Here is a 27,327-nt window from a genome sequence, read left to right on the forward strand (position 1 = left end):
CTATTTCAGTCATTTCATTCCTTCTGACCTGATCGATGACCCTTACTCTTGCCTGGTTGTCGCCTGGATCGTGATCTACCCTGTGATCTCTTATCATGCGATTATTCCAGCGTCTTGGATTTATATCCGTGCGATTATTCCAGCGTCTTGGATTTATATCCGTGAGACTTCCTGATCTACTATTGTTAGTTAGAGCTTATTCATTCTTTCAGTCGTGGGTTTGGGCCAATGGTTTTCATTCATCACCTTTCATGGCCAGGGTCCAAACTTTGATTTCTTATTGACCATTTCGTAGAAACTCCGTGATCCTGATCGCTCTTTGTGCTAGCCTGTTAGACCAGGGCCTGTCTGCCAGTGAAGTTTTCTGGTCTAACTATCAGCTACATAGTCTCCAGCCTTCAACCCAGTTAGTAATTTTCCTTGCTCATTATCCGGATTACTGTCTATATTCTGAGTATACAGTTGCGTTGTTCCTTTGTTCATGTCTTACTTGCTGAGTCGATGTACACCTTCGCCATCTTCTTGTACATACCCTATTTACCTAGTCAGTCGTTCAGATCAGGACCCCTTTTGCAGTACGTATTCCAGGTCTGATTCATCCTATCTACCTTCCTTCGATGCAGTTGGTAGTATTCCTTTTACCATTGTTGAGACTATAACCTGTCGTTTCGTTTTCATATTGTACAAATCTCTCCTGTATATTCAGTTTTGTCGGTCAGTTAGATTAGAACCCTCTTTTTCCAGTGAGGGATTTCTGGTTTAATCAATCATATGTACATTCTTTCAGAGTCACTTGAGTAGTGGTCTATACTCGTTACTCTCATGGCCATGGTCTATTCGTTGTCCTTTGATCGTGAGTCCATTCATTTTGTGTACATAGATCCATGTCATATATGTACATTACCCTTTGACTGTGTACCCACTCTGTTGATATGTCATAGATCCATGCCGCGTGTAGATATTACTCATTGGTTTAGATTTTACTATTTACCTGCTCTGTCTTAGATATGGTTGACGGCTTGTCCGCTGTCCCTATGACCATGATCTATCATCATCGATCCTCTTGATCATACAGTTGTCGATGTTCATCGTCAGATTTGAGATCCAGTCTATGACCTACTTCTGTCATTTTGTGGCCGAGATCTACCTTTCTGATCTACCGATCATCTTTGATCATTGATGAAAGAAATTTAATGTCACCAGTTGTATCCTTCCCATATGATTGGTCAAGTTTATCCCTATTATTTCGTTATTCAAGGTTATTTTCACTCGCTTCTGATCTTATCCTATCTGTGATTAGGTTAAGTCATGTCGAACAAGGTGATGAGGGATTGGATAACTGAGACAATTCGAGCTTTCCCTCGTGAGCGTTCAGAGTGGAGTATGGCCGACAGGTTCATCAGCACGTTTAATCATTTGAGCGCATCCGGTGTGAGTTGGCAATTTCTTCAAGCAGCTGCAAGACTTTGGGATCCTATTCTTCATGTTTTTCAATTTGGTCCTTTTGAAATCTGTCCTATATTCGAGGATTGGTGCGCCCTATTAGAACTCCCACCAGAAGGACTCTGGATCCAACCTTCGAGTGTAGCGTCTCCTCGTTTCCTTTTCTGTAAGCTTTTCGAGAACAAAACTATTGATGCAATGCCCTATTTCAAAGACACGTACGTGCAATTCGATGACCTCATTGAGCATTTTTCCAAAAGCGTTGACCCTACCGATTCCCGTTTCCAAAATTGTCGACGCAGTGCCTTAATCTTTGGTGTCCTTGCACGTCACGTTATCCGTGAAGACTCCAGTATTGCCCCTGTGACTTTACTGAGTGTAGTCGATCAAATTAGCGAAGGAAGGAATCCTGTCCCAATTATGCTAGCAGAAACCTTCTCTGGGTTGGATCTCATTGCTCGGCGAGAGGTTAAGGATAATTTTCATGGGTGTGTCAAATTGCTTTATTTGTGGCTTTGTGAAAAACTCACCATCCTTCGGCCACGAAGCTCCCTTCAGTACACCCTCAAGGATCACCTTTCATGGCAACCAATGGCCAATAAACCCCAATCCATTGATGAGTGGCATAATTGGTTGCAGCACGTGGAGAAGGATCAATTTCACTGGGTGAGTCATTCGTGCTTGCACGTTATCACCAGCACCTATCCACATCCATTTGTGTATCTTATGGGCTTGGAAAAGTCAACCTTTTATGCACCCACTCGTTTGCTTTACCAGATCACGGGAAATCCATGTCCTCCCGGATTTATAATCCCTCCTCCTTGCGAAAAGCTTACTCCCGGTCTCATAAAGTCTATTGTAGCTGCTTGGGGAAACAAGGTTATCGATAAGAGGTTTGGCTTAATATCTAAGGTCCGATGTGGGGAATTGCCAGGAAAGCCCGCAAGCAAAAAGGCTCGGATCGCGGAGCTTTGAGGATCTTTGGCATGAGATTATCATTTCTTTGCTGTCTTCATTTGTTTTACTTGAGCATAGTCAAAGTCAATGATTGTAATCTGGTTTCATTATAGATGAAAATATGAAAAGTTTTACTTAATACATGTTATAAGCAGTTGGCGATTCAAAGTTTCATCAATTTTTATGTTGTCAATCGATGTCGTTGTAACCTGTCCTGATATAATCAATGCAAAATGTGTTTCTTTTCTTTTCTCTCTACTTGTGGAAGCTACATGATTTCATTTGTCAATCATTTAATCTAGTTTGTTAACTTCCAATCAGGATTCTAAAAGATAGCAACCATCGCTTCAAAAAAGGACACCCAAGCTAAACCTACCTGGTCTAGGCCTACCTCAACGTCTAGACTTGTTCGTCACTTTGATCCCACTGTGTCACCAACAGCAATACCTTTACCCTCTTCGCCCGAGTCGTTAGGTTCTTTTGAAGTCAACCAAATGGCTACTGACCCGGTGGACCCCATGATAGTTATGCAAGAGATGTTGAGAAATATGTGTCGAGATATAGCTGGGTTGAAAGATGAGGTGACTCATCTAAGGAATCAGAATACTGAAAAAGTCTCTACTTCTGGAAATCCCGCCATTCAGCCTCCTCCGGCCATATCTCCTAACCTCCCCAGACCAGTCCCCCTTCCCGTAGAAATCAATCTGGAGGAGGAGCAATATGCCGCGGAATATTTTGTCCCTCAAGTAAACAAGGAAAAAGAGTTATTCGATATGTACGAGAAGATGGCTCGTGACATTGAAAATATGAAGGTTCAAGGGTCTAAGGGGTTCGACATTTCTGAATTCTTGATATCCCCGGGCGCAATATTCCCGCCTAAGTTTAAGGCTCCTGACTACGATAAGTACGATGGAACCGGATGTCCGAGAAACCACGTCAGGTGGTTCATTACTCTTTCTCAGCAGCACGGCCTAAATCAAGAGCAGATGGCCCACCTGTTTCCCATGTCTCTTATAGGAGTGGCCAAAAGATGGTTTTTGAAGTTGAAACCCGAAGAGATTAGGACATTGGAAGAAATCTCTAACCGGTTTGTTGAACAATTCTCTATGGAAGAAGGGATTGAGGTTACAAAAAGAGACCTGAAGCAATTGAAGCAGAACCCTCAGGAAACATTCACATCATTCATCAGGCGCTGGAGGCGCAAGTCTGCTCAACTGGGCCAGAGAATGACAGAGGAAGACCAGATAAAGTTGGTCCTCAAGAGCTTGTCTCCGCAGTACTTTCACTTCATGGTACCGCAGCACTATCAGAACTTCGATCACTTGATTAAGACTGGCACCCAGATCGAGGATGCTATTGCTAAGGGCCTCAGAGCCAAGACGCTATCTGATGTCCGAGAAGGGAAGAGGCCTATGATCCACCCGAAGGAAGTACAAGCAGTCAGTTATACTAGACCAGTGGCCAAGCCTGTTGCGGAAGTTGCTGGACCGGCGATAAGGAGGCAGTTCAGACAGTTTGACCCATTACCGTTTCCACTGCCCATGATACTTAAGAAGTTGATCAGAGACAAGAAGATCAGACTTCCAGATGTCAAACCTGTTCCTAACCCGCTGCCTGTAAACTGGAGAAGTGATCAATACTGTGAATATCACAGGGGCCCGGGGCATATGACTGAGAACTGTTTGGCTTTGAAGCACGCAATTCAGAACATGATCGATAAAGACGAGCTTGCAATTGAAAGGCCGAACATCACTCAGAATCCTCTTCCCAACCACCGTGCTGCTGCTCCTCCCACTACAAACGCTATCTTTGTAGATGAGCCCATCCTTGATCCCTCTGTTCTCATATGCGCTATTACATCAGACAAAACGTATGTTTTGAAGTTTGAGGATGAAGAGCTCAGAGAATTCAAAGAAAAAGAACCTTATGTGCTATCGTTTGACGATGCTGAACTCGCCGAGTCATCTTCGTCCCATTCATATGCGCTTCAGAATGTTGACATGGGAAAAACGAAGGAAGCCGCCTATGTTCTAAGGATGGAAGACTTTGAAGAGGATGTCGGTAATGCACCTTATGTTTTCAAAACGGAGGAAGACGAACTGCTGTTGCTGGACGATCAGTGTGACGAGATACGTCACATGACCAGAGGTGGGCGAGTATTCAAACCACCTGAGTTGAGCGCAGAAAATCCGGCAGAGGTTGCGCGAAACGCAGGAAATCAGAGGCAGAATAAAGTAAGTGCAGACGAAGAAGATGAGAGCCTGTTAAAGCAGCTGAAGAAGACTCAGGCTAATATCTCGGTATGGGGTTTACTCATGGCCTCGTCAAAGCACAGAAAGCTAGTCCTTCAAGAGCTTAATGCGGCACAAGTTTCTGTTAATACCTCACCTGACGAGCTTGTCAGTCTTGTGGGCATGGCCAGAGCCGCAAAAACATTGTCATTCGCTGATGACGATTTACCTCCTGAAGGCCGAGACCATACCAAGCCTCTTAAAATCACAGTCATTTGTAACAAGAAGAAGGTGCCAGAGGTGTTGGTTGACAACGGCTCTGCGCTGAATGTTTGCCCGTTAAGCACCGCGGCAACCCTGGGGTTCAGTCCTGAGAATTTTATTCCATCCGAGCAGGGTATTTTAGCTTATGATGGCACTCGTCGAGATGTAATCGGGACTTTGGTCACTGAGATACAGATTGGCGGAGAGGACTTTGAGGTAGAATTCCAAGTCTTAGATATTAAGGCTTCATTCTTACTATTGCTCGGCCGTCCGTGGATGCACAAGGTCGGTGTTGTTCCGTCTACTCTCCACCAAAAATTGAAGTTCATTCGCAGGAGCAGAGTGATAACTGTAAAAGGGGATCCAGACCTTGAGATAGGGCAGATTACTCCAGACTTAACTAAGGAAAGGTCCGAAGATGTCAGCTTGACGGGGTTTTCATTAGAGGTGACTGTGATCACTTTCAAAGAGGCTATGAACGAGGAAATCTGTTTCCTAACCAGCACGAATTCAAATGTCATCAGGATGATTCGCCGGCAGGGGTATATGCCAGGCGCTGGACTAGGCAAATACCATCAGGGTTTGACTGAGTTTCCGGTATTCAAAGCGTTCAATGGTTTGTTCGGGTTGGGGTACGAGCCTACAAAGAAAGAAATTGTAGAGATGAAGCAGTTAATGCTGAAATGGGCAGAAAACCGCCGTCGGGGCTTGGGGTTGCCAATGGCACCCATTGATTTGAAAATGAACGGCCGATTCCGAAAAGAAGGCGCAACCTTTCCTTTCTGTGGCTTTGCTGAGACATGGGTAGATGAGAACACAGGGCAGATACTTCCGGGGTTTGAGATTTTCTTCGATCTTGAGCTAGAAGAAGAGCCAGTGGGTATGCAGATTGTGGAGGCAGAGTCCGAGACTGACTGGGCAGAGTGCATAGAGCCGAACCTTCTGAATTCACTTTTCCTAGAAGAGTCACAGACTGTGGCCGTGATTGGCAAGAGCCCGCTGATACTGGACCCAACTCGTCTTATCACCCCGGCTGAGGAACCTCTGACTAACTGGACTTCTCAAGTCCTTCCTCAGGTTATTTTCCAGTACAATCGAATTCCTGCAGAAGAGTCGGTCATCCGTAAGTACGTGTCAGTCTCCGAGTTTGATTCAGAGTCTATTTCTTCTAATAAGTCTTTTGATGCAGGTACCATAGAGGACTGTTCCCCTAAGGTCGGTGGCGGTTCTCCTTTTTCCGGCAAGATTGAGTTGAAGAATGTTTCTGATAAAGCATCTGATGTTGTTTCCTCATATAGTTCTGAGTCAGTTGACACAGGTGTCAACATATCCATCGAGTCTGTAAGAACGAGTCCAAAGTTCATTGTACACCCCAATGAGGGTAATTCATCTGCTGATGTATGTGATTCAAATTTCAATGAAATGAAGGATTCTTCTTTTGAGTACATTCCTGTCTCTATTTCATCTACTGAATCTGCTTTAAAATCTGATAATCTTAATAATAACAATCAAGACTCCCCCTCTGATGAGGATGCCGACGAAACTCCCCCTGAAATCAGACATATGATTCAACAGGAGGAGAGTCGCCGAGCAAAACCACTTGACGAGGAAGTTGAAACTGTGAACATTGGTGATGAAACCTCAATTCAGGAAATAAAGATTGGCAAAACTTTATCTCCTGAAGAACGCGAGGAAGTGATCACCCTGCTTAAAGAGTTCAAAGAAGTTTTTGCTTGGTCTTACGATGATATGCCAGGATTAAGTGAGGAAATCGTCCAGCACAGACTACCCTTAATCCTCGGTGCTAAACCAAAGAAGCAAAAACTTCGAAAGCTCAAAACAGAATGGGAGTTGAAAGTCTATGAAGAAGTGAAGAAATTGTTAGAAGTAAAATTCATCCAGGTGGTGGAATATCCTGAATGGCTTGCGAACATAGTACCGGTGCCCAAAAAGGACGGGAAAGTCAGAATGTGTGTTGATTTTAGAGATTTAAACAAAGCAAGTCCTAAAGATGACTTTCCTCTTCCAAGCATTGATCTCCTGGTAGATAATACTGCCGGGCATGCTCTTTTATCCTTTATGGATGGGTTCTCAGGATACAATCAGATTAAAATGGCACCTGAAGACATGTTGAAGACAGCGTTCATTACTCAGTGGGGTACCTATTGCTACAGGGTGATGCCGTTTGGTTTGAAAAATGCTGGTGCTACGTATCAGAGAGCCGCTACGACTCTTCTTCATGATATGATTCACAAAGAGGTTGAGGTTTACGTTGATGACATGATCGTAAAGGGGAAGACTCGGCCTGAGCACACTGTTGCCCTGAGAAAGTTCTTTGAGCGAATCAGGAAGTATCAGCTTCGTCTGAACCCGAGTAAATGTGTATTTGGCGTTACGTCAGGGAAACTCTTGGGGTTTATGGTCAGTGAAAGGGGGATCGAAGTGGACCCGCAAAAGATTAAGGCGATTCAAGAAATGCAGCCACCGAAGACAGAAAGGCAGATCAGAGGTTTCCTTGGCAAAGTTCAGTATTTGAGACGGTTCATAGCACATCTGACGATGACATGTGAACCCATTTTCAAGCTTCTGAAGAAGAATTCCTCGAAGAAGTGGAATGAAGAGTGTCAGGAGGCTTTTGAAAGGGTTAAGCAATGCCTATCCTTGCCTCCCGTTCTATCGCCAGTTATTCCAGGCCAGCCGTTGCTGTTGTACTTATCTATCACAGATACTGCGATGGGTTGCATGCTCGCTCAGCAGGATTTTGAGTCTAGGAAAGAAAGGCCCATCTACTACATCAGCAAGAAGATGCTAGAGTATGAATTAAAATACACTGTTTTGGAGAAGACTTGTCTCGCTTTAGTTTGGGCAACCCAGAGGCTTAGACATTATTTGCTTTCAAACAAGGTTCTTCTGCTTTCGCGAATGGACCCTCTAAAGTACTTGTTTGAGAAACCTGCCCTTACAGGAAGGACTGCAAGGTGGTTATTGTTATTGTCTGAGTTCGACATCACTTATGTCACTCAGAAATCAGTTAAGGGGCGGGTTATAGCTGAACAATTGGCTGATGCTCCAGTTGAGGAGAGTGCTGTTCTAAAAGCCGAATTCCCTGATGAAGAGATTATGGATATCGAAGAGGAAGAGGTTCTCAACACCAAGTGGTTGATGTACTTTGATGGAGCCGTAAACAGTCGTGGTCAAGGAGTGGGTGCAGTCTTGGTATCTCCGAAGAAAGAGTACATTCCTATCTCCATCAAGTTGCAGTTCGAGTGCACCAACAACATGGCAGAGTACGAAGCTTGTATTGCCGGACTCGAAGCAGCCTTAGCTTTGCAGATTCAAGATATTGATGTGTTCGGAGATTCCATCCTGATCATTTACCAGATTAATGGGCAATGGAAAACTCGAGAAGATAGATTGATCCCTTATAATGAGTACTTGGAATCTCTAGTCCAGAAATTCAAAAGCGTCACATTTACTCACTTGTCAAGGACCAGAAATCATTTTGCTGATGCTTTGGCTACTTTGGCCTCGATGTTAGATATCTCTGCTACAATGGAAGTCCAACCGCTAGCCATCAGACTACAATGGGCTCCTGCGCACGTAAATACTATAGAGATTTCAGCTAGATGTCCAGATGGGAAACCTTGGTACACAGATATCAGAAACCTCATTTCAGGCAAGGGTCATCCTCCAGAAGCTTCAAGCAAAGAAAGGAAAACTCTTCACAAGTTAGCCGCTAATTTCATCATTTGCGGCGAAGAGCTGTATAAAAGATCATTCGATGGCATACAACTCCTTTGTGTTGATGAAGATAAAGCTGCACAACTTATTGAACAGACTCATGAGGGTGTTTGTGGACCCCATATGAATGGGAAAATGTTGTCAAGAAAGATTCTAAGACTTGGCTTCTATTGGCCCACAATGGAAGCAGACTGCTTCGCATTTGTAAAGAAATGCCATAAGTGCCAAGTTTATGCGAATCTCATTCATATTCCTCCTTCGGAGTTGCACTCATTGACTTCACCATGGCCGTTTTCAGTATGGGGGATTGATATAATTGGGAAGGTTTATCCGAAGTCTTCGAGTGGGCATGAGTACATTCTGGTCGCGATTGACTATTTTACAAAGTGGATAGAGGCTACATCTTATGCTTCCATCACTTCGAGCACAGTTGCGAAGTTCATCCGTACCAATATAATTTGCAGATACGGAGTACCTCACGAGTTGATTTCAGATAATGGATCGCATTTCAAGAAAGAGGTGTTACACCTGTGTGAAGAGTTCAAGATAAGGCATCACAAGTCGTCTCCTTACAGGCCGCAGACGAATGGAGCCGTTGAAGCAGCAAATAAGAACATTAAAGTCATTATCAGTAAGATGACTGAGACATATAAGGACTGGTCGAACAAACTCCCTTACGCCTTATGGGCTTATAGGACATCGATCAGGTCTTCAACAGGCATGACTCCATATTCTTTGGTGTACGGGATGGAGGCTGTTCTCCCTGTTGAGTTGAGAATCCCCTCTTTGAGAGTGATGATGGAGGCCAACCTGCCAGAGTCAGAATGGGCGAGGGCCAGACACGATGAGCTGCAGATGATAGATGAGAAGAGGCTGAAAGCCTTATATCATATCCAGGGATATCAGAGACGGATTGAGAGAGCTTTCAACAAGAAAGTTCGTGTCCGAGATTTGAAGCCTGGAGATCTTGTGTTGAAGTCCTATAGGGCGCCGGTATTTGACCCAAGAGGAAAGTTCAGGCCAAACTGGTCTGGTCCTTACATTGTTGATGAAGTCCTGCCTGGAAAAGCTGTAAGACTCCTCAATGAAAATGGAGAAAAATTAAATGAACCTACAAACCTGGATCAATTAAAGAAATATTATGCTTAAGTACACCAGGAGGCCATCCTTGGACGTTTCGAGCTTCAAGCCAATATCCTAAATGTTTTAAACTATTTGCAAACCCTTGGGGCTAAAAAAAAAAAAAAAAAAAATGAATGATGAAACCCCTTTATGCTAAAAGAGCCTTTGAGCCGAAAGCAAAATCAAAGTTTCTCCGTCAAACTTAAAACTAGGGGCATCTTTTATGACTTTCGTCATAAAAGATTTTACACCTGAACTACGCGTGACCTGATTCCCAATTTCTTTGGGGATACGTAGGCAATCTGGATGATCCAGATTCGGTCCAATTATATGCAGACATATCAAAGCCTTGTTTAAACCTAGACCTACCCGAAAGTCCTTCTGGTGTACTCAGGCCCAGGTTTGTAGAGAAACAGAAAGAAAGAAAAATGATGGAGTCTTAGACCCGCTAGACTGAAAACCCGCAAGGGCGGTTTAGGCAAAAGTTAGGGTCATTCACCCGCTAAGCTGAAAACCCGAAAGGGCGGTTTAGGCAAAAATCAGGGTGCTGAGCCTGCTGGATGGAAAATCTGTAAGGGCAGACAGTCCAGGCAAAAATTAAGGCATGCGGTCCTCCGAATCGAAAACTTGAAAAGGCGATTTGGTCATGGCAGTGACTTCATGAGGAGATGGCGGAGCTTTAAAAAGCCAGCTAAACTTTCGGTTTCTTTGGCACTTTCTCAAAGTCTGAGTAAGCGCCATTAAGACTTCTTTTGATACTCTTTGAATTAGGGGAGATTGAAACCGAACAATCTAAAGGGATAATAACCATGGCAGAAATCCTGAAAAGAGGGTTGAAACACATTTAAACACGGTGTTCAAAAGATTCTAAGAGAGGGTGACTTTCACCATTTTTTTATTTTTTATTTTTTCTTATCAGACTAAGAAGCAGATTTAGTCTATCTTGGTATTTGAGTCAGGTGTCCGTCAATGTCCTCGTTGTTGTTCGTCAAAGTCTTTCCTTTGTCGAGTCAAGGCCAATTCTTCGGAGTCCTGTTTAGTTAAAAGCTCCTCCCCAAGCCGGGGTGGCAAAAAAAAAAAAAATAATAAAAAAAAAAATGGAGGGAAAGCAGAGCTCTCAGAGAAGCAGAGAATTTGTGACTCCTGTGAACAAGTGTCTCGTACTAGCAGAGAATTTGTGACTCCTGTAAACAAGTGCAGAGCAGAGCAGAATTCAGAGGTTGATAGGCTTTTAGCCCAGTTCCAGAGTTAGCAGATGACAGTGATGAAGCAAGATTTTGAGCAGAGCCATGTTCTTGTATTTTGAGGAGCTTTATAAGCCCAAGTATTCATCAGAAAAGTTTGTAACCCCAAGTATGCATTAATGAAAGCCTTTGGCCCGTTTTTCTTGTGTCGCTCTCCAAATGAATTTTGTCATGGAAGTAATCATACTAGGGGCATCTTTTATGGCTCGCGTCATAAAAGATGTCAAATACACATTGATATTTGAAATGGACGTTCTCCTCAAATAGAGACCAGAGAAGTTTGAACACGCTCTTTTAGTTCAAGCTCTCCCGTCGAGTTGTTTTCTTTTAGAATAAGATTTTCAAAAAAAAAAAAAAAAATCTTGCCCCCAGTAAAAAGGGCTTTTTGTTTAATGTGCTTGTTTCATTCTTACTTTCGAGCATTTGGTTAGTTTTGCTTTGGTAAAGCTTCGACTTCAAAAAAAAAAGAAAAGAAGGAGACTGCAGACTCTTTGAGTGTTTGTATTTGAGACTCTTTGAGTAGTTGAGACCCTTTGAGTGTTACAGACTCTTCGGGTAGTTGAGACTCCTTGAGTATAAATGTTTTGTGTCGATTTGAGACTCTTTGAGTAGTTGAGACCCTTTGAGTGTTACAGACTCTTCGGGTAGTTGAGACTCCTTCAGTATAAATTTTGTGTTGACTTGAGACTCTTTGAGTAGTTAAGGCCCTTTGAGTGTTACAGACTCTTCGGGTAGTTGAGACTCTCTGAGTATAAATGTTTTGTATGGATTTGAGAATCTTTGAGTAGTTAAGGCCTTTTGAGTGTTACAGACTCTTCGGGTAATTGAGACTCCTTGAGTATAAATGTTTTGTATCGATTTGAGACTCTTTGAGTAGTTGAGGCCCTTTGAGTGTCACAGACTCTTCGGGTAGTTGAGACTCCTTGAGTATAAATGTTGTGTTGATTTGAGACTCTTTGAGTAGTTGAGTCCCCTTTTGAGTGTTATAGACTCTTCGGGTAGTTGAGGCTCTTTGAGTATAAAGGTTTTTTTGCATGTGTTTGAGACTCTCAGAGTGTTACAGACTCTTTGAGTGATTGATTTATATTTGCATTGATAATGGTCTGCATTCTCTAAAAGTAATTTCTTTGTGTTAGTTTTCTTAAAGCTTTGTTGTTAAAAAGAGTGTGTTTGTGTCTGCTTTAATAGAGCCCTTGCGCATTTGTTTTAGATAGTTGAGTCGTGAGTATTAGAGAGAGGCCATCTCATTGAGATGTCGTGATTGCAGAGTTAGGGGTCGGTGAGAGGTCTTCTCCCTCCTGCTTGCAGTTTTTGATTCTCATAGGGTTACTTTGTTGTGTGCCTTTGCAAATACCATCTTTAGAACCCGAAAGCCCAAAATTTTTGCTTTGCTTTGTTTTCGGATCGATCAAAATGTGGTGCCTGTTCAGCTTTGCCACTCGCGTGTTTCACACGCTCTGTCAAAGAGGGGCATCTGTAGACACCCCCATTTTGCTCCGCTTTAGCAAACGAAAATTTCCATATTAGGATCATTTTTCATCGCTTTCTGTCAATTCCCATCTCTCATCCATTCCACTTCCTTCCATCTTTGTTCCAGCTATATCTTTCCACGGGAAATTGAAATGTCTGAATTTGGCCGGAAAGTACGCGTATCATTTTTTATTCAAATTTTAAAATGGGGACGAATGTGAGCCAGTCCATTCTTAAACCAAATTTCATTGGAGGATTCTCGACCAAGATGAGTGGGCTCACCCGCATATTTGAAGTTCGAATTTTATTTCATGAGTGTTCAGTCATGTAATGGACCTACTAGCCCTTTAGAGCTTATCATATTAGGATGATCTGGGCCATCTATGAAGAGACACAAAGTGTGTGGAAATGTTTAACTCCAAGAATCTTTCTCAGATACTTTCCAGGTCAGTAATCTCATATTTTGGGAAAGCTAGTGCAGTGGCAGCTCATTCCTCATGTTTCAAGATCTCGGCAGTGATTTCTATTCTAGAAATCTCATCAGTTTTGGAATAGGAATCTTTCCAGCTCACACAATAGGGGGAATTGCAATATCTTTTACACTTGATAAAAGGGGACGAGGCCTTTGCTGGGCTGGAACAGGCTGGAACGACAGCTACCACACCTCTTTGGGTGGGGATATATTAGACAACCCTGGAATTCCTTCGAAAGAAAGATCCTGATCTTTTTTTTTTTTCTTCCTAACAGCAGCCCCCCTCACTCTCAAACTCTCTCACTCTCTAACTCTCTCGGATCCTCTGTTTTGGGTTTTACTTTCTCAAGCTCCCTACATTACCATCTTCCCTACTCTCCCTTTGTCTCTTCCTATTCCCATTTTTTTTCCTCTGTTTCGGCCTCTTCCCCACACGGTTTCTCTCCCTCTCATCACTCACCCACTCTATGTCTCTCTCTCTCCTCACTCAACAACTCAGCTCTCTCCCTCTGTTCTTCCTTGCTTTCCCCTCTACTCCCTCACCACTATCTACATTCTCTCTATTTCCATAGAGAAACAGAGCCACGGTTCCCTCTTAAAAAAAAAAAACAAAAAAACAACAAAACAAAAAAACAAGAAAAACAGGGTGTCGTATATTACCATTTTCTTCCTCACTCTCCACCACTATATTTCCCTATCATTCTTTTGTCTATCTCACATTCCATTCGTCTGTTTCTCTCTCTCTCTCTCTCTCTCTCTCTCTCTCCTATTCTCTCTTTATCCTTTTAACTCTCTCTTCTCTCATCTCTGAAAGGAACAGCCTTCTCAATCTCTCACTCTATTACCCACGCCCCATCCCAAACAGCAGCCACCTCTCATTTTTATTTTATTTTTACATTCCTCCCTATCTTCTGTTCCTCACGTTCAACCTCTCTCTCCCTCGTTCAAGCTCTCAACCTTTCCCAATCTCTCACACACTCTGTTTTTTTTTTTTTTCATCTTCCCACACTCTCTACATATCTCTCTCTCCATCCCTCTCATCTCTCTCGCGCTCATCTCCCTCCCTCCATACATCTGACCGTAGCCATCTCATCGTTTCTCGACCATCTTCTATCATCTCCCTATCTCTCATACTCTCCCTCCATCTGGCAGAACACAGTAAAAAAAAAAAAACAAAGAAAAAGAGAAGAAGAAGAAAAAGAAAGCGAGGCGAATCGTACAACGGCGAGGTTTTTCGGACTCCGCGGCTTTCGAATTCGGCGAAGACTCCATCAGAGGTTGGTACACTGTTCTCGGATTTTTCCAGGATCGTTTAGTATTTTTTATGTATTTTGCATGATTTTTAAGTATTTAATTGAATTTAATTGAATATTAATTGCGTGTGCTTAAAATCACGATCTGCATAAGTGTTTCAAATCCGTTTCGTCCCGAAATTTAATACGATGTTCTACTTAAATAGAGTACAATAACTATCGGATCAGATCGGGCATTGAATCAACGGTTCTTTCGAATTTGAGTGAAGAGTGGTATTTTATTTAAAATGTGGGCTGAGAAATTATGAAATTCGAAAAAATAGCCATCTCAGGATGATCTATTTTTTGGAATTTTAAATTTTTCTTGTGTTCATCACATCAGAGCAAGGTTGGAGGATGTTTTCCGGAATCGTAATTTTCTCGAAAAGCGTGTTTTAAAAATAGAAAACTCTTCAAAAATATCTTTTCAATCAAGAAAAATAAAATATATACTAAACGGATTCCAAAATTAATGAAATTTTGTGGGAAATTAATATGTTACTGATGCATTCTACCATGAAGTTTTCACAATTTTTGGATTGTGTTTGGTTATTATTTTATGCTTTCTTTGAAAAATACCAGATTTTAGGAGAATTTTTACTAACATCAGATCATCATTAAAATTCATAAACTTTTTACAGAAGTCTTATATTTCACATTTATTGCTGCTGTAAAAGTTTCAAGTGATTTGGATCTTGTTTCATGTGTGGTGTAGTGTTAATTCATAATCTGGGCTGAAAATTGAAAAATCCGAAGTTTGTAGTAACTAATTTCTAAAATTCATGAAAATCTCACTGCATGCTATTTGTATTCATATCGTATTTCTGTAGAAATTTCATTGAATTTAGATTTATATTTCTACTAGTTTCTGTGTTAATTCTGCAATCTGGTCAATTAATTGTTAAATCAAAATAAAATGTGAATTTAATGTAAAAATCTGTAAAACTCATCCAGTAAGCTACATACATTCCCATCTTGCTGCTGTAGAAATTTCAACTCACTTCGAATTCGTTTGCAATAATTTCACTTGTAAAATCATTCATATGCTTAAAATTGATAAAATCCATTGTAAAATCATCCTTAGGGGACTTGCTCAGTCCAAATAGCATACCCCTCCTTTGTATATAGGAGACTTGCCCAGTCTCTTTCTCTTGCTAAACCTCCTCTTTGTGCGTCGTTTGGTTTTGGGAGAACACCCTACTCGGCTTGGCTTCATACCCCTATCCTATATGGGTATCTGGTTGCACATTTGTTGCACCCTAGGGCTAGGTAGCTGTCCGGCCCGGCTGGGTGTTTTACCTTTGCCAAATATGCACAGGGTCTTTTATTCCTTTTTTACGTCATTTGTGTCTCAGAGACAAGCCTTGTCTCATGTAGAGAGTTTCCCCTTTAGGAGACTTACCTAGCCTCATGTTAGAGTGGCCTCCTCTTTTAGAGTGAGTCTTTGACTCGGTAGTGTTATTAGAGAGTCTCTGACTCATTTGTTCCTCCTCTCTAGTGTTATTAGTTAGGAGTTTTTCCATTAGAGACTAACTCAGTCATATAAAGCCTTCCCTGCTTAGGATCTTAGATTGTTTTCTCTGTTCTTGGGGCACTATCTTTCTTGTTGTGGTTTGCCTCTTTGAGACGCCAGTTTCTTGTTGTGGATCGTCTCTTTGAGGCGTTAGTTTCTTGTTCGGGGTTTCCCCTTTGGATTTAGGGCTTTGCCCTAGTTTGTGGTTGTTCTTGCGTGTTCCCTGGAAGATTGAAAACATTTAAAGGTTTAGAGTATTGGAAAAGCTTTAAAATCCCAAAAACATTAGAAATTTAAAACTCAAAAACACTTGAAAACTTTAAAAATATCAAAAGCATTTAAAAATATAAAAAAAACCTTAAAAAAATCTGAAGTGTTGAGTGTTTCTTTTAGGAGCGTAGTTTGAGAGTTCGTTTTCGAACTACGTTGGCTTGATCCTCTCTCACGAGGTACGTAGTGCAGCTCGGGATCTTTATCCCAAGTCCAGCCAAACTTTGTTAATAAATGCTTTAACCCTTTTTCTTCAAAACCTTGTTTTTAACAAGATCTTCCTCTAGAGTTAGGAGTTTGTCCTAGATAGAGAGTTTTAGAGTTAGGAGTTTGTCTTTTATTTGTTGTGTGCTTGTTTGTGTTGTTTTAGAGTTAGGAGTTTGTCTTTTGTTGTGTGCTTGTTGTGTGTTTTAGAGTTAGGAGTTTGTCCTAGCTAGGAGCGCCTCCGTCCGGTCAGTTGGCGATTAACATCGCCGATTGATGACTAGGTCTTGGATACGTTAGCAATCCTATTATTTTCCTTAGGGCATACAGCCTAGTTACACATAGGTTGTAAGAACCACCTGCATTAGCCTAGGGCTAATCTGCATTTAGTTAGGGCATATAGGGTGTCTTAAAATCCGCGATTCACTGGAATTTAAATAATCGTGCAATAAACTTTAATAATTGGTCCGGTCTTTTAGATCGAGTCTAGGATAGAGGTCTAGGTGTCTTAGGCATCCTAGCTTAGAATAGGTACGAAGAACTACGTTGCCTTGATTCTCGTGGAGGCGGGGATACGTAGGCTTCTTTGGATGAATACCAGACCATCCGAGGACTCGGGCTAATAATTTAGAATCTTAGGATTTGTTGTATTGTTATTGTGTGTTTTGATGTGTTTTTCTTATTTTCTAGTACTGATCCTATATCTTTTAGCTATAGCTTGCATGTGTTTGCACATCAGAACTTAGACACCCATTAGGCATGTCACTCATAACCTAGCTATGCTTAGGTGCCACATCTTTCATTTTATTTTATGTGTGCTTATTATGTTATCCTCAGGAAATGCATGCTTAGGTAGACGAATCCTGAGGATTGTTCCCATTTCACATGATTTTTACCCAAACTTCTTTGGAGTTAATAATAAATGGCATAAGAGACCAGGTGCTTGCACTTGGGCGAATTGGGGGCGCCTAACCCCTTCCCCATTCGTCATCAGGCACGGACCTTTTGTATCTCTGGTTATCCATTGCAAACAGAGCATTTGTTTTGGTTCCATGGCTTGTCCATGGATGGCGACTCTGAGTTTATTTTAGGTATGTCTCGGTTTCGAGCCCTGGCTCCGGATCAAGACATATCTCTTTCTTTTTATATCGCCACTCGAGCTATGCCATGAGGGTGGCATCAGTTTCGAGAGTTCCTTGGCAGAGCTCTCCTTCACGTTGTGGAGATCTTAGAGGATTGCAGGAGGAATCTCGCGTCCCTCCGCACCGTCCTCGGATCGGGGTCCACAGGTAATAACTTCTCAACTAAAACTCTTACAAACTCGCTCTGCACTCCTGCTCATACTGACTTGAGTGTCGAAGGGCCTGTCCGGAGTAACGACTCCGGGTTGGTCTTCTGACCTCGTGTGCTCCTGTGCAGAACTTCAGCTCCTTCACTTCGGCTTGTCGGGTCCTCCAGCTCAGCTTTTACGTCACTGCCGTATCTGTTACCGATTTTTGGCCTAACAGCGTTCACTCCTAATGCATGGGATATACACTTTTCCTCTTCGCCTATATATTATCAAACAGAATGTTTTACAAGAGAAAGCTCTTTAAAAGATTTTTTGAATCTCTAGCAAGACTTCAACAATGTTTACCAAGATATTTTTGGTGCTTCTCCTCATCAAAATTATAGCTTCTAACAATGATGGCTTCACCTACAATGGATTCTTCAGGGCCAATCTGAGCTTCGATGGCATAGCGGAAATTACACCCAACGGCCTCTTGGAGCTAACAGACAACGCAAAGCAAAGCACGGGTCATGCCTTCCACTCCATGCCCCTCCAATTTAAGGATCCTACCAATGGTACTGTTTACTCCTTTTCTACTACTTTCGTCTTTGCAATTTTCGCCACTTATCCTGTTTTTGCCCATGGGATGGCCTTCGTTATTGCCCCAGAGAGAGCGCTCCCCGGAGCTCTACCTGTCCAAAATCTAGGCCTCATAAGTTCTAGCAACAATGGGAATTCTTCTAATCATGTTCTTGCCGTGGAGCTTGATACCGTCCAGAACCTCGAATTTGGAGATATTGATGATGACCATGTGGGAATCGATATCAACAGCTTAAATTCTACCAAGTCCACACATGTCGCTTGTTATATTAATGAAAATGGTAGGATTGAGAACATAAGCCTTATAAGTGGAGAACCAATTCAGGTTTGGGCAGAGTACAATGGTACAGATATGAAACTTGATGTAACAATATCGCCAGTGAAGAAACCTAAACCTATTCGCCCTCTTTTGTCTTCGGTGGTTAATCTTTCATCGGTTGTATTAAAAGATATGTACTTGGGTTTTTCTACAACGATGGGATTGATTCCAACTGCTCATTATGTTCTGGGATGGAGCTTTCAAATGAATGGAAAAGCTCAAGAACTCGATATATCGCGTCTTCCTAAGCTCCCTCGGAGAGGTCCCAAAAAGAAATCAAAAGTATTGACAATTGGTTTGCCCATTTTTATGTTAGTTTTCATCTTAGTGACCGTCGCCAGCGTTCTTCTTTTTGTGAAAAGGAGGATCAAATTCGCAGAGTTACTCGAGGACTGGGAGCGTGAATATGGGCCACAAAGGTTCTCATACAAGGATCTATTCATAGCTACCAAGGGCTTCAGAGACACAGAGCTTCTGGGCATTGGAGGTTTCGGTAGGGTGCACAAGGTTTGCTACCTTCCTCCAAAGTCAAAGTTGAAGTGAAGAGAGTCTCTCATGAATCAAGGCAAGGGATGAGGGAGTTTGTAGCTGAGATTATTAGCATTGGAAGGCTCCGGCACAGGAACTTAGTACAGCTACTCGGATATTGCCGGCGTAAAGGAGAGCTCCTCTTGGTCTATGATTACATGCCCAATGGAAGTCTTGACAAATTACTCTTTGATCAGCCCATTTTAGTTCTAACATGGAATCAAATATTTCGAATCATCAAAGGAGTAGCTTACGGGCTCTATTACTTGCATGAAGAATGGGAGCAGATTGTCATCCACAGAGACATCAAAGCGAGCAATGTTTTACTAGATCATGAATTCAGTGGAAGATTAGGCGATTTTGGTCTATCGAGATTATATGATTATGGAACCGATCCTCAAACCACTCATCTAGTCAGAACTCTAGGTTATATGGCACCGGAGTTAAGCAGAACCGGCAAGGCAACGACAAGCACCGACGTTTTTTCCTTTGGGGTCTTCATACTCGAGGTTGCTTGTGGAAGGAGACCGATAAATCTACAAGCGTCTGCAGAAGGAGTGGTTCTTATTGGTTGGGTGTCAGAATGTTGGAGGAGAGGCAGAATTTCAGAGACAAGTGATCCGAATCTGGGAACTGATTACCTGGTGCACGAAATGGACTTGGTGTTGAAGCTTGGATTGCTCTGTTCACATCCCGTGCCGTGCAATAGGCCAAGCATGAGGCAAGTCATGCAGTTTCTAGGTGGGGATGCTCCTCTACCTGATCTCTCTTGAAATAGTTTTAAAGTAAGTCCTTTAGAAGTGGGGCACAATGAAGGTTTAGATGCTTTCACCATGTCATTTCGATACTCGTAGTCCATTGGGGATTCAATCCTCTATGGGGGTCGTTGATTTTGATGCAGGTGCATCTAAGCTATTTGAAGGCTGGACATTTCAAATCCATGATCAGACCCCTACTGATTCAGAACGTGCGGCGTTGATTGAGTCTTTTGGTTTTATTTTTTTTATTTTCGTTATTTTATTTTTAGTATTTTTTTAGGATGTAAAAACTTGTCTATTTAGCTTAATTTGGTATTTTTAGAAAGGTTTTTCGATTACCTATCTAAAGAGCCCAAGATTACGCGATTTGGACTTGATTTCAACAAGTTATGGTTATTTTTAGATTATGGTAAGGGTCAATTACGAAATTGTGATTTTAGGGTTATTAGTAATATTTGTAAGTTTAGTTTTTATTGCCTTAGGTGGAATTAATTGCTTAGGTCTTAAGTTAGTATTTAATGTTGCTATTCTTAGATTTCGACTCTCTATATTATGTAATGTCATTGGCTCGTTCACGTTGGTGAAGGAACTTCAATCATTTCACGTGTTATATTGGAGTTTTTCTCCAAACCGTGGCATGGGTTTTCAAGCCCCCACAAGATTATTTTAGTTGTTGCTTGTGTTGATCTCCATCTTGGTGTTGCTGCTCTCACGCTCCCTGCGTCACCTAGGGACTGTTGGATCAGCAAACCAACTGTCCAGATTGACAGTAAAGTTTGAGTAAATGGCAGTTCCAGAAGGTCAAAAAGTCCGAGATCATCCTGATATCGGATGATGTCCAAATCGACGGTTCTTATTTACTATGAATCCAATTTAATTAGTTTTAGTTTGGTTTTTTTTTTTCTGGTGATGATATTTCCCCATCCCCCCTCCTCCCCCAAGTATGCATTCGCCGCCCTTTTAACGTGATTTGATGCCAAAAAGCCTTAAAGTTGCCCACTGTTCACGGTATAAGGGGGGCAAATGCCTAATGCGTGGGGAGTGAAAATATCATTCGCTAAAATTTAGATTTATTTAGAAGTTTTGTTTGGATTACAGTTAGTCGTTCACAAGGAGAGAAAATTTAGGGAGAGTTTTAGTTTACTTCGAAGTGTAGAAATTTTAGGGATATCTTAGACTTTTTCTTGTTTTAGTTTGAGTAGAATTACGATCTTTGTCTTGGATTAGGATTGCACATCAAAGGCCTAAAAAAGCCATATATGTAAACTATTTGGACAAGCTTTTGATTAATGAAAACTCTAGTTTAGTTGAATATCTTTAAAAACTAGTCCATGTCCCAAGTTTCGTAGCAAGTCACCTGCTACTTGCCAAGATTGTCCCGCCAATTGAAGATTCTGCCCGCTGGTTAAAAGCACAGCCACCTGCCGCTGTTGTTGCGCTGCCTGAACTAACTGGAGATCAACTGATAACCATTGTTGAGGTCAGTTCATCACCACACCATAGTCTCTCTAAATTTTAGGCACAAATGAGTCCCTGTTTCTCCATAGGCCAATATAATTTTCTTTGGTGGCACAAACAACCATAAAATCACCACCTATTCTTCCTTTGCAAAATCTGAAGTAACCCTTACTTTCAACCGATTCTAACTCCTGTCTATTCTCTGCCTTAGTTTATCGGAGAACACCCTTCTTTTCCCTCCAAAACAGCAACCCATAGCCCTCTTAGCATCTAACCTGTGAACCCCCATATGACCTTAGTCTCTTCATTGCAGAAAAATCAACTGCCCATCTTGTTATTTCTCTTCCAATCTCAGCCTTAAAACCAGTCCCTTAAATCTCCTTCTTGTTGTGTTGGGATCTGGGTAGAACTCACCCTCAAAAGCTAGCCGTTAAGGGGAGGGTGCTCAAGTCCCAATAAAGCCCATCCACATCATTTAACTTGGGTGAAGCATGGGAACTACAAGATCTTCCTCTGGAAAAAGAGATTTTCCGTCCTCGGAGGCATACCGGGGTTAACAAGATCTTCCCCGAGGGATATTTCCATCCTTGGAGGCTAAACTGGGATTACCACACCCAGGCTCTAATACCACCTTTTGGGACCCGGGTAGAACTCACCTTCAAAGCTAGCCATTAGGGGAGGGTGCCCTAGTCCTAATAAAGCCCATCCACTTCTTTTTACTTCACGGATGTGGGATCTTTGCTTTCATGTGGAACCCCCAACACTTCTTCCATAAAAAATAGCCGCCATTCTTCACCGTATTCCCGCCACCTTTATTAACGAACCCATCACCCTACTTCCTTCCTCAAACAGATCCACAACCAACTTCCAAAAACCATCCCAAACGACCAATCTCTTGGAATTATTTAACAGCCTTTAACCTTCTTGTTTGAAAACCACCCTGAACCTTCATACTTTATAACCAACTTTTAACTACCTAACAACCATGATGATATCCAAACAGCACCCATCTTATTCTTGTAATAGAGATTCATCGATTCCTAGTCTTCTGTAACCCTCCCAAAATTTATAACCAAACCACCTTCAATTCAGCGAGGTTTTTTATTCTGCAGTACCTTGTACGCTTTTCCAACCATTTCATGTGCCCTTTTCACTACCATTTTCAATCCTTTCAACTTTTCATATTCCTTTCCCTTCACTTTTAGTTAGTTATCCTTCCTTTTCCTTCTAATTTCCCCTTTGCTTCCGCATCCCTACATACATAGCTTCAGCTACGCCTACCCTGCATTGTTTTGCTTCGGAGCTTCTGTTGTCGCTATCCTATCTGACTCTGCATCAGATTTCCCCTAGGTGCAGTACAAACTCTTACATAATCAGTGTAACTGCAAATATAATATTGTTAATGTGTTTGTTTTTTTTTTGAAATGGCTTGTTTCTTTCTTGTAAACGAACATTTGTTTTTCCCTAAGAAGGAAACACTGTAACTAAAGTCAATAGGGAAAGCACAGTTTTGTTGTAGAATTAATGTCCTTGATGGGTTTGTTGGAAGGAGAAGCAAAATTCAAATGGATCAAAATAGATGTTTTAGCAATACAAACCACTTTAGAGTTCAATATATTAATTTGTAACTGTCTAACTGATATAGCTTTTTAATTCCAACTCCAAAATTGTGTATGGGTTTGTGTGAATCTGTGCATTTGTGTTTCTCTATACTTGTTTGTGCGTGTGTGCAAGAGAGGGGGTGTGTTAATAAGTAAGGTGAGTGTGCAACAACCAATTAATCCAAAAGTTTAAGCTATTAGAGTTGGTGTTATTTAATCATTTATACTTTCAAACTCCCCCTCATGTGGGGCCCCTCTTTTTTCCCATAAACGTGAATTTTTAATGTCAAGGAGTTGTTGGGTTTAGAACCCAGGAGGCAATAGCTCCTATATAATGTGAAACCACAAATTACTCCAAAATCTTAAGCTGCTAGAGTAGGTGTCATTTAATCATTTTTACTTCCACATGGTGCCCACTTAGAACTATAACATCAACCTGAAAACCAAAGAGCCAAAGGAATTGAAAAGGGGTCCATGGAAACATAAATACATGTTTTCTCTTTCCCTGTCGCCCTCATTGTTAACGAGAAAAGGAGAGACAAGTAGTAACAAAGCATGTGGCTGGCTTTTTCTTTCTTTCAGTTTTGGTTTTTTGTGCGTTCAACTCTTTTCCTCTTGATAACCAACTTAGTATCTCTACCTCGCTGAATATACGCTCCGTTATCAGCTTCTACTGAATAATAAATGATGGGAAAAATCGTATCCTCACGCTAGTGTTTTGATTGAGTGCTAGTTTTATCACTGCCCTTTATTTTAATGGTTGTTATCACTTAAATGTAATTAGTCGTCAGAAATAGAAAGAAGCATTTTTATATTCCTTTGAAAAAACAAAAAAGATCTCTCCTATTCTCTCTTGTAATTAGTGCTCCCAACCATCATATTTTGATAATGGCACTAATCACCATGGTTTATACTTTTCTGATTGGCTTGTGAGAGCTATTTGGGAATTCTAACAGCTTTTTACAACTAGTTAAAGAAAGTGTAAAGCCAAGAGATGAGTCCCATTAACAAAAATATGGTACATGTAATATTGGTGCATTCTGAAGTTAACGTCTATCTGTACAAGTAATTGCATTGACTCCACAAGTAAATAGCGTTCACTCCTAATGCATGGGATATACACTTTTCCTCTTCGCCTATATATTATCAAACAGAATGCTTTACATGAGAAAGCACTTTAAAAGACTTTTTGAATCTCTAGCAAGACTTCAGCAATGTTTACCAAGATATTTCTGGTGCTTCTCCTCATCAAAATTACAGCTTCTAACAATGATGGCTTCACCTACAATGGATTCTTCAGGGCCAATCTGAGCTTCGATGGCATAGCGGAAATTACACCCAACGGCCTCTTGGAGCTAACAAACAGCTCAAAGCAAAGCACGGGTCATGCCTTCCACTCCATGCCCCTCCAATTTAAGAATCCTACCAATGGTACTGTTTACTCCTTTTCTACTACTTTCGTCTTTGCAATTTTCGCCACTTATCATGATTTAAGTGGCCAGGGTATTGCCTTGGTCATCGCCCCCTCGAGAGATCTCCCTGGGGCTCTAGGTAACCAATATCTGGGTCTCTTCAATTTGAGCAACAATGGAAATTCTCCTAATCATGTTCTTGCCATTGAGCTGGATACCATCAAGAACCCCGAATTTGGAGATATCAACGATAACCATGTAGGAATCGATATCAACAGCTTAAATTCTACTAACTCGGCCCCTGCAGCTTATTACAGTAATGAAAATGGTGGGATCAAGAACTTGAGCCTTATAAGTGGAGAGCCAATGCAGGTTTGGGTAGAGTACAATGGTACAGATAAGAAACTTGATGTAACAATATCTCCAGTCAAGAAACCTAAACCTAATCGCCCTCTCTTGTCTTCGAAGGTTTATAATATTTCGTCTGACGTATTAGAAGATATGTATGTGGGGTTTTATTCATCGACAGGATCGTTTCCAACTTCTCACTATGTTCTGGGATGGAGCTTTCAGATGAATGGAAAAGCTCAAGAACTTGATCTATCGCGTCTTCCTAAGCTTCCTCGGAGAGGTCCCAAAAAGAAATCGAAAGTATTGACAGTTGGGTTGCCCACAATTACAACAGTTTTCATGTTAGTGATCCTCACCAGCATTCTACTTATTGTCAGAAGGAGGATCAAATTCGCAGAGATACTCGAGGATTGGGAGCGTGAATATGGGCCACAAAGGTTCTCATACAAGGATCTATTCAGAGCAACCAATGGCTTTAGAGGTGAAGAGCTTCTGGGCATCGGAGGTTTCGGTAGGGTGTACAAAGGTGTGTTACCTTCCTCCAAAGTCGAAGTTGCTGTGAAGAGAGTCTCTCATGAATCAAGGCAAGGGATGAGGGAGTTTGTAGCAGAGATTATCAGCATTGGAAGGCTCCGACACCAGAACTTAGTACAGCTACTCGGATATTGCCGGCGTAAAGGAGAGCTCCTCTTGGTCTATGATTTCATGCCCAATGGAAGTCTTGACAAATTACTCTTTGATCAACCCATTTCAGTTCTACAATGGAATCAAAGATTTCAAATCATCAAAGGAGTAGCTTCCGGGCTCTATTACTTGCATGAAGAATGGGAGCAGATTGTCATCCACAGAGACATCAAAGCGAGCAATGTTTTACTAGATCATGAATTCAATGGAAGATTAGGCGATTTTGGTCTATCGAAATTATATGATCATGGAACCGATCCTCAAACCACTCATGTGGTCGGAACTCTAGGTTATATGGCACCGGAGTTAAGCAGAACTGGCAAGGCAACGACAAGCACCGACGTGTTTTCCTTTGGGGCCTTCATACTCGAGGTTGCTTGTGGAAGGAGACCAATCAATCTACGGGCGTCTGCAGAAGAAGTGGTTCTTGTAGATTGGGTGTCAGAATGTTGGAGGAGAGGCATAATTTTACAGACAAGTGATCCGAATCTAGGAACTGATTACCTGGTGCAAGAAATGGAGTTGGTGTTGAAGCTTGGATTGCTCTGTTCGCATCCCGTGCCGCCAAGCATGAGGCAGGTCATGCAGTTTCTAGATGGGGATGCTCCTCTACCTGATCTGTCTTCAAATAGTTTTAGAGTAAGTCCTTTAGAAGTGGGGCACAATGAAGGTTTGGATGTTTTCACCATGTCAAATCCTCTTTTGGACAGGTCAGGTGGATACTCGTCGTCCATTGGGGATTAAATTTTTTCTGGGGGTCGTTGATTCTGATGTAGATGTATCTAAGCGGTTTGAAGGCAGGACATTTCAAATCCATGATCAGACCCCTACGGACTATTGGATCGGCGAACCAATTGTCCAGATCTGTAGAATATTTCCTTTATAGATACAATACAAACTTTTTATAGTATATGGTGTAAGCCCATATAGTCGTCTATTTTTCAGAAAGTATTGTACGGATCACACCACATAAAGATCCAGACTGTACATTAGATGGGCTACACCGTAAATAGGGTGTGACAAAAATCATTTCCATAGGATGATCCCAACCCTCTGATCTGTAAAGGTTTCCATGATACGTAGTTCCTCTATAGATCTGAGGGCTAAGATCATCCTATAGTTCCTCTATAGATCTGAGGGCTAAGATCATCCTATAGAAATGATTTTTCGGACACAAACTATTTACATTGTGGCCCATAAAATAAATAGATTGGATCATCGTATGGTGTGGGCACTACAATACTTTTTGATAAAAAAACTGGAATCCATCCAAATGTTGTAAATTAGTCGGGTGTTGTGGATAAAAAAACTGGAATCCAACCCTGGTTACGAGACTAAATATGCTATCGACATAACGAGAAATATCAGCCCCCTTGATTTTTTATCAATGGGGAAAGTAAAAAAGGGGAGTTTGACTGGATAAAAAATGGGAGAGAGTTTTTTCTCTCTCTGCCCTTTATGTCAGACGGTCGGCCACCGTATAAAAACTCCAACATCAAATCCGAAAAAGTCTTAAATATAGACTAAATATGCTATTAACATCAAATCCGAAAGTCTTAAATATAGCGGTGCCTATATCAGTCCCCAAGAGAAAAAGGCAAAGATATTTTCCATTGCTTTGCCAAAATTTCCACTCCTGCCCGTCTTTTCCTGAAAATCATTAATACTGAAGGAGTGATAGTTCTGCAATTATAGGAAAGTCTAACAGAAGCATCAACTGGAACATGGAAATTCTAGGCAAGGATGTGGAACCGTGTAAGTTTCCCCACAACACAATTACTACCACAACACCCGACTAATTTACAATATTTGGATGGATTCCAGTTTTTTTATCAAAAAGTATTGTAGTGCCCACACCATAGGATGATCCAATCTATTTATTTTATGGGCCACAATGTAAATAGTTTGTGTCCGAAAAATCATTTCTATAGGATGATCTTAGCCCTCAGATCTATAAACCCAACAACTCCTGCTGTTGCTATCCGACTATGCATCAGATTTCCTCTATAGGTGCAATACAAACTTTTACATAATGAGCGTAGCAGGGAATATAACATTGTTAATGCGTTTGTTTCTCTCTCATAAAGGAACATTTGTTTTTCTCTAAGAAAGGAAACACTAAC

General features: G+C 41.5%; 1 protein-coding gene and 1 pseudogene across 1 annotated transcript; both read left to right on the forward strand.

Moving 5' to 3' along the window:
- Positions 1 to 18,984: 18,984 nt before the first annotated feature.
- LOC143878807 (L-type lectin-domain containing receptor kinase SIT2-like) lies at positions 18,985 to 19,713 on the forward strand. Its single transcript, XM_077381041.1, has one exon. It carries the CDS (start codon positions 18,985 to 18,987, stop codon positions 19,711 to 19,713), a length of 729 nt encoding a protein of 242 aa, XP_077237156.1.
- Positions 19,714 to 23,852: 4,139 nt separating this feature from the next.
- LOC143880063 (L-type lectin-domain containing receptor kinase IV.1 pseudogene) lies at positions 23,853 to 26,503 on the forward strand (annotated as a pseudogene).
- The last annotated feature ends 824 nt before the right edge of the window (positions 26,504 to 27,327 follow it).

The sequence above is a fragment of the Tasmannia lanceolata genome, unplaced genomic scaffold (assembly GCF_043159265.1).
Source record: "Tasmannia lanceolata isolate RefF3 unplaced genomic scaffold, GAP_Taslan_0.1 ptg000006l, whole genome shotgun sequence".
NCBI lineage: Eukaryota > Viridiplantae > Streptophyta > Magnoliopsida > Canellales > Winteraceae > Tasmannia > Tasmannia lanceolata.

Coding starts and splice junctions, on each gene's coding strand:
- LOC143878807 (XM_077381041.1), top strand. CDS start 18,985: ATGAGGGAGTTTGTAGCTGAGATTATTAGCATTGGAAGGCTCCGGCAC.